Below are 8,447 nucleotides of genomic sequence, written 5' to 3'. Positions count from 1 at the left end.
GTATGTACCAACAGTAGTGACCAGCACTGTGAGTGGCTAGAGTGATGGATAAAAGGGTGTTAGTTTATCCAGACAGAGAGTTGGAGGCAGTTCGCAGGACAGTTGGCCATAGCAAACTTCGAGGACGAAGTTTAGTTTAAGTGGGGGAGAGTTATAACACCCGAAATCAGAAAGGTCAAGAAAGGAAAGGAAAAACCCTAAGTTAAAGAGGGTTGACTCGTCGAGTCTAGGGAGGAACTTGGCGAGTCGGAGTGGGATCCGGGTGTAAAGCAAGTGACCGACTCGGCGAGTCAGCAAGCGGACTCGGCGAGTCAGGTCTAGGTTGGGAAACCCTAATTTCGGGACTTGGTACCCTATTTAAGCATCTTAATCTCTTCCCTAGGGCTCATTTGCGGCCCTATAGTCCAGAACCGGAAATCCTAAGCCTCCATTGTGCTCATTCAAGCTTTTGGCCATTTCCTTGAGTGATTTAAAGGAAGAAGAAGAAGAAGTGGGAATCTTTGAAGCATCAAGGTGTGGCCTTGGATCCGAGGTTTGGGGAACATTTCTGAGCATTTGAAGGTATTAAGTCGTTTCTCTCCTTTAGATCTTCTTTGGTTATGAGTTTGGGGCTTTTAAGACATGTCTAAGATCAATCTCGAGCTTGAGGTCCAGATCTGAGGTTGCTACCTCAGATCCATGCTTGTTTTGGTTTAGAACCCCGTAAAGTATCAGCCATTGAATGGATTTTGTAGCCCCTTGATCTTAAACCCTAGTTTATGGATTATGGTGCCTAGATCTCCTTCTCCACACGTAAAGTTTGCAACTTTACGTGGGGAATAGGCTTGGGAAGGGTAGATCTGCAGTATGGAGTCCATGCATGAATCAAAATTCCTCTACATGTATGAAGATCTGAATAGACTCGGCGAGTCCTTCGAGAGGACTCGGCGAGTAGCTTGAAGATGAGGAGGAACTCGACGAGTGGGATGAACAGCTCGTCGAGTCGGTTGAAGATGGGCATGAACTCGACGAGTTGGATGAACAACTCGGCGAGTTGGTTGAAGATTGCCTTGTGCTCGGCGAGTCTGTTCTTAGACTCGGCGAGTCAGGTCGCGTAGTCCCAAACCCTTCGAGTTAAGACTCGAGTCGGCAAGTCGAGCAAGGACTCAGTGTGTTGGACAGGTTAGGACTCGAGAATAGTTGACTCGGCGGGTCATGGACTGACTCAGCGAGTCGAGTCGTGAATAGAAGGACCCTGAGCATATGAACTCGGCGAGTTATTAGGTGGACTCGGCGAGTAGGGTTGACCTGGAAGGTTGACTTTGACCAGGATTTTGACCTTGACTAGAGTTGACCTAGTTGACCTTTGGAGGTCAGTTGGACTAAGTGTTATTTTGGCATTGGTAGCTCGAGGAGCTAGTGGAGCAGCAGTTCGGAGTCAGAGGTCAAGTAGCAGTCAAAGGATTAGCAGCATCAGTTCAGCAGTCTCAGGTGAGTTTCCTTCCAGTAGGAACGGGTCTAAGGCCACAATGCCGGCCCGTTTAGCTAGCAGTAGTTTCCGGATTTTGATCAGATGCAGTAGTTAGTATGTTTGATGCCTTCGTGGCTCAGACATGATTTATGTGTTATGTGTTCCGGGCTACGGCCCGATGCAGTATGCAATATATGTGTTATGTTAGCAAATACGTGTTTATGTTATGCTATGTTCAGTCAGTTCCGGACTTCGGTCCGATGCAACTAGTTCCGGACTTCGGTCCAATGCAGTTAGTTCCGGACTCCGGTCCGATGCAGGGGACAAGGTCCCAGTTAGTTCCGGACTTCGGTCCGATGCAGCTAGTTCCGGGCTTCGGTCCGATGCAGTCAGTTCCGGACTTCGATCCGATGCAGTCAGTTCCAGACTTCGGTCCGATGCAGCTAGTTCCGGACTTCGGTCCGATGCAGTGGGCAAGGCCCAGTATGTGTTTTATATGTTATTGCATGGTATGTGGTACATTGGGGGAGCTCACTAAGCTTCGTGCTTACGGTTTTCAGTTTTGGTTTCAGGTACTCATTTTTCAAAAGAGGAGCTCGAGAAGATTGTAGTGCACACACCATAGTCAGTTAGCATGGGAATGTTTGACTCTGATAATGAGATTATGTTTTGAATTAACACTCTAAAAATTATGTTATGATTTATGATACAGTTTTGTAAATATGGTTTTAGTAATGTTTTAAAAGAAATTTTTAGTCGTGATTTTTGGGTCGTTACAATAATAATATACTATATCATTGAATATGTACACTATATCATGTATCATATTCTAAACGAAATATGGAACTAATTGAGTAGTTCAACAAACAAAAATCAAAGTAGACTACAATATTCTATATCTGTACATGTAGAATATCCAGAATCCAAACTAAATAATCATTAGTTGAAACGAGTTCATTGCTTGAGTGTGATTCTTTAGCACCATCATTAATTTAACCTACAAAAAAGTATTCCATTAATATTTACTATTGTATAAATATTTACAAAATTGTATTCTAAACTTAATTTTTTGAATATGTAAGGGCCTATGAGTAATGGTTTTCAATTATTCTAAAAAGAATAATATAGTATGTACTATGCAATGTAATAAAAAATATGATGAAATGGGACCAAGTACCACTTCTGCTTCATGCTAAACTAGTCCAAATTCATCTTTTACTTCACATGCTACTGACAATGAGGATAGTAACTAACCTAAACCTTTCACTCAGAAAATCAAAATAATAAAAACAATGAGGAACCATGTTTCAAGCTTCAAGCATCAACATAGTCTGAGATTTCCCAACAATGATTACACCAATCTTTCATATATACACCATTTAGTGTACCTGTCTAAATATGATGGAAAAAGAATAACATTTATATCAACAAGAATATGATTTAATTATTTAGAGGAAAACCAAAGATAAAACGTGTTCCAAGCTCCAAGCATCAACATGGTCAGATATTTCCCTACGATGCAAGCACCAATCTTTCAAAATCGAAACAGGCATAAATATACATCATGATACTTAAAATAAAACATAAAACATACAATTATTCTAATCATTATAATATACAATTCTATCAGGATTTATACAAAATTATGCTAAAATCAATCTCCAACCTTTTGTGTTTGAAAAAAAATCATATTTAAACAAAATAGTAGTGAAGCTAATATGAGAAGCAAACATTATATTATTTTTCACCAATTGTGACTCATGTTTTGTAAGTATACACATATTCTTAAAGAGGACTTAAGTCGTAGGAAGGAGGGAGGGATACATAAGACTCGTTATTCATTCAGGACTTTCATCAAACAAGTAGAGTGCATTTTTAGTTTAAGAGAATTTGCTCAATAATAATAATTTTTTGTACATACCTCATTAATTTATAGAAAGAATGCATATTAGCTTAAAGATTCGCTGTTGTTGCTTGCTTTTCTTTAAGTAATATGTGCTCGAATGCGTAGGAAAAAAATATATCTTGAAACAAATTATTAATAGCTAAAATCAAAGCCTCTAATTGAGAATACATCTAAGATGATGAATTGCTGAAATAACAGATTTGGTTGTAAAAAATCAAAGCTAGAAAACTGTTGGAAATCGACATCAATTAATGATCGTTTTGATGATGATGATGAACTGATGAAAATTAATGAATAGACTAACAATCGAAACTTGAAGTTCTTGAAGATCATACTTTTAGTTTCGATTTCATCAGGTGAAAGAGATAACTTTCTGCGGAGGATTTGATCGATTTGGTTACGATTGATAAAATCATCAAAAGAATGAGACGACATCTTGTTACGTTAAATGATGAATAGGAGATAAAACATGACTAGTTATTATGATCATAACATTGACTAAACTGCCCTAAGAATTTAATTAGACACCTTAATCTGGGTTATTTTTTAGCCACAAGATCAGTTTTGATTAAAGGCTAATATTTGGTCCTCATGTCTCACAAAATATAAATGGTCTCAAATGAACGTATATATATATATATATATATATATATATATATATATATATATATATATATATATATATACTCTAATAAATGAAGGTTTTTTTTGCCACATGTCATCTTTTCATTCATTTGGACACATGATATTTTGTAGAATTTTTAAATTTTCTATTTTCCATTTGTCATTTTATTGTATTTTTCATTTTATTAAATTAAAATTCCACATTTAATATGTAAGGTAATATACATAGAAGGTATTTATTAAAAATGGTGTATATATGTAATGTATTCAATATATTAAAGCCTCATTAATTTTAATTATTCAAAAAAATTCTCATTTTTCTTACAAATTCAAAATTTTCAAATTGTTAAAATTTCATATTTATTATTTTTTTAAATAAACTCATGTAATACATGGGTCTCACACCTAGTATATATATATATATATATATATATATATATATATATATATATATATATATATATATATATATATATCCCTATTCTAATAAAAGAATATTTTAATCTCTTTTTGACATGTGTTATCATATTAAACCTCATAATTAATGTAGATTTTATTCTTTTTATGACATGTATCATCGTATTATACCTTCTAATTAATGTATGTTACTTGTCAACTTACTAATTTTTAATTTCAAATTTTAAAATTTAAATTTCCTACTCTAATTACATTAAATTAATAACATTAGAATAAAAATTAAAATAAAATTAATATAAATTATAAGGTGATAAAATTTCATATATTTATTTAAATTAACGATTAAATTTTATATAACTAAAAAAATATCAGTTAATTAATAATTTATTTAAAATAATTGATTAATAATTTTGAGATCACTGATAAAATTTAATTAATTTTATAACCATAGTTTCCAGCATTATAAACTATATAACGGTATATATAAACCTAGTCAAGTATAATATTATCTTTGTCTATTCTAGGTTACTAGGTACAAAAGTTGAGCACGTCTACACTATCATAAAAAGAAAATATGAGTTAAATACCCAGGTCCAACGCATGAAGTCTTCTATATACACACCCCTCTCTCTCTCACATGTGACAGAGGAATTCAAGTAATAAATTAGAGAAAAAGGGAGGATAATCGAGAAAAATGGCGGGCATCAAAGGCACTGGTAGTCGAGTCGAGGAGCCAACACTTGTACCCTTGTTGGATCATACATCTTCAAACGTCGACTTGGTTTCAAAAACTTCAGACCAGCAAGACCTCGATCTCTCATTTCGACACCGGTTCTTGATTGAATCCAAGAAGCTATGGCACATAGTCGGCCCCGCCATCTTCAGCCGCATAGCCTCCTACTCCATGTTTGTCATCACCCAAGCCTTCGCCGGTCATCTTGGCGATCTTGAGCTCGCCGCCATCTCCATTGCCACCAGTGTCATTGTCGGCTTCGACTTCGGTCTTTTGGTAATATCTTTACTCTTTTCGAAATTTTGATTTCTGTTGATTTCTCTGAGATTCTAAACATTTTCATGTGGGATTTAGTTGGGGATGGCGAGTGCTTTAGAGACGTTATGTGGACAAGCATATGGAGCGAAAAACTATCGAATGTTAGGAGTGTATCTACAACGCTCATGGATTGTACTCTTCTTATGTTGTATTCTACTTCTACCGTTGTACATCTTCGCTTCACCGGTGCTGAAACTGCTCGGACAACCGGCAGACATATCGGAGCTCTCCGGTAAGGTGTCTATGAGTTTGATACCACTCCATTTCAGCCTTTGCTTTCAGTTCCCATTACAAAGATTTCTTCAGAGTCAGCTTAAGACGTATGTGATTGCGTGGGTGTCACTCGGTGCGCTGGTGGTTCATTCGGTGATGAGTTGGCTGGTTGTGTACAAACTTCAGCTGGGACTGGTTGGAACGGTGGTGACTCTGAACTTCTCATGGTGGCTGATCGTTATAGGGTTGTTCTGTTTCTCGGTATTCGGTGGTTGCCCGGAGACCTGGGGTGGGTTTTCCATGGAAGCCTTTACTGGACTGTGGTCATTTGTCAAACTCTCCGCCGCCTCCGGCGTCATGTTGTGGTAATTATCTCAGTTTCCGGTGCTTGGATTGACATTCTGTAACTATCGTATCTTTCTTGCAGCCGTATCAAAAGATTCGAAAAGAATCTAGTACCTTCGTACGATAAGACTCATGAAGCTTCATTTATTTAACACGAATGTCTTTTTTCGAAAATTGCAGTTTGGAGAACTGGTACTACAGAATACTGATCGTGATGACTGGGAACCTTGAAAACGCAAAAATTGCTGTGGATGCTTTGTCTATATGGTAATAAATTAATAATTCTCGTGGTCTAAATTTCTTTATTTGTATCTTTTGTGTGGTCGTTTTGTTTTTGGTTTTCATTTCTTTATATCTTGTCTTTTAGCCTTTTGTGACCTAAACTGTCTTTCTTGTATGTCCACATATTACAATTATCGTTGTTTTGGTCAGTGATTACATCACGTTTTTTGTTTTTTTTCTAATTATTTTTTATGTGTAAAGAGTTTTTTTTGGAAAAAAATAGAATATATTAATAAGTAACGCGGACGATGAAAAATCCTACTTGACATATACCATATTCGGACTGTTTTTATGTGGACCCATGATATATATAATTTTAAAAGGTATTAATGTATCATATACATAAGTTTAAATTAAAGATCAGTCAAAATTAATAAATGTTTATATGTTTTTATTGTGTAGCATGTCTATTAATGGCTTCGAACTCATGATCCCTCTTGGATTCTTTGCTGGAACGGGGTATGTTTGTTAACATTTAGATTCATTTTTTCATTTTGCCATGTCTGAAAATGTATCTAATTACATGTAATTATTAATACTTTATATGAACAGAGTTAGGGTTGCAAACGAGTTAGGAGCAGGAAACGGGAAAGGTGCTAGATTCGCTACCATAGTTGCAGTTACCACATCTGCAGTGATAGGCCTCTTCTTTTGGCTCTTGATCATGTTATTCCACAACGAGCTAGCGTTAATATTCACCAACAGTGAACCTGTGTTGGATGCTGTAAGCAAGCTTTCACTTCTCTTGGCTTTCACCATTCTTCTCAACAGTATTCAACCCGTTCTTTCAGGTAAACACCTCCTCATTTTAAATCAATATTCTCTCGGTTTTTCAAAGCTCTACAATCACTAATGCACAAACTATGTAATCTGATATATAGGTGTTGCTGTTGGTTCCGGATGGCAGTCATATGTAGCGTACATTAACTTAGGTTGCTACTATTTGATAGGAGTCCCGATGGGACTTGCCATGGGATGGCTTTTCCATCTCGGTGTCATGGTACAAGTTCTTCTCTTACAAGTGACTGAAATTTATTGGACTCGCCTAGATGTCACATGACATGACTAGATAGGCTTGATTATAGGGTCATTTTCTAAAGAGGATCGGTCCTTTTGTCCTGTTGATATTAGTTTCATTGAGAGTATAATGTACAATATGTCTTCATGTCATGTCATTTGTGACCTTATTTGCTTTTTTTTTTTTTGTGTGTGCAAAATCCAACATTTGTACATGTGGTTTTAGGGTATTTGGGCTGGAATGATTTTCGGAGGAACCGCGTTTCAAACGGTTGTATTGGCTATTATTACAAGCCGTTGTGATTGGGAAAAGGAGGTAAGTTAAATCTGACCGTAGAATTTTTGTTCAAATTAACTCGGTACAATTATAAGAAATCTTATTTTAAACGTAACTTTGTGGTGAAATCTGGCAGGCACAGAGAGCAAGTATGCATATTAAGAAATGGGCAGTTGTGCATTGATCATGACAAGTTGATATCTCAATTGGTTCACAAAAATTTGGTACCAATAACGTCTTTCTTTGTTATTATATTTTTGGCGTTGCAAAAAGGAAATGTAATTAAAGTAATTCATTAGAAATTTTGCACCGAAAATTTGTTAGGTTGTTCGGTTTTACCATTTCCTTTGATCTATATGTGACAATACCAGAATTCCATAAGGATTAGGTTTGATCCTGTCATTGTAAGAAATTATCAAAATTTGGTTAAATATGTTAGAATTGGGGGCTGCAAAAGAGGACGTTGATAATTAAAATAAAACCTAGATATCTTTTTGGATCGTGTTTGTTCACTATGCTTAAAATATTGTTCGACACGATTAATGTCCGAGCTGTATTAAATTATAATTCAGGGATAATCCAAAACAGATGGTCACTTTGGGTTTTAAGCACAAAAACTTGAAGTCTAGATCTAGATTCATATTAAACTACGTTTGTAAAAAAAAAAATTGCTAATAGTCATGAACAAAAACTTGAAGATCACCAAATGAATGACCCAATACATGTAAAGCGAATACTTGGAAATTTGAAGAAAAGTTGTCACAAAGGAAAGAGAAGAGAGCGGAGAGGGATCTCGTTTTGAGGGTGTGGAATAAATGAGACCTGAGAGATCCTATTTATACTAATTTGAAAACCCTATCACCAA

General features: G+C 35.9%; 1 protein-coding gene across 1 annotated transcript; it reads left to right on the top strand.

Moving 5' to 3' along the window:
• Window positions 1–4,983: 4,983 nt before the first annotated feature.
• On the top strand, window positions 4,984–8,038 carry LOC111883351 (protein DETOXIFICATION 27). The gene is made up of 8 exons (XM_023879675.3): window positions 4,984–5,406; window positions 5,485–6,026; window positions 6,187–6,273; window positions 6,691–6,747; window positions 6,841–7,079; window positions 7,170–7,288; window positions 7,532–7,621; window positions 7,719–8,038. The coding sequence occupies exons 1-8, from the start codon at window positions 5,092–5,094 to the stop codon at window positions 7,764–7,766; spliced, it is 1,497 nt and encodes a 498-aa protein (XP_023735443.1). The 5' UTR covers window positions 4,984–5,091; the 3' UTR covers window positions 7,767–8,038.
• Window positions 8,039–8,447: the final 409 nt, after the last annotated feature.

This window comes from Lactuca sativa, chromosome 2 (assembly GCF_002870075.4).
Source record: "Lactuca sativa cultivar Salinas chromosome 2, Lsat_Salinas_v11, whole genome shotgun sequence".
In the NCBI taxonomy this organism is placed as follows: domain Eukaryota; kingdom Viridiplantae; phylum Streptophyta; class Magnoliopsida; order Asterales; family Asteraceae; genus Lactuca; species Lactuca sativa.
The sequence above is the reverse complement of the archived record's forward strand: the minus strand, read 5'-3'. Positions and strand labels throughout refer to the sequence as shown.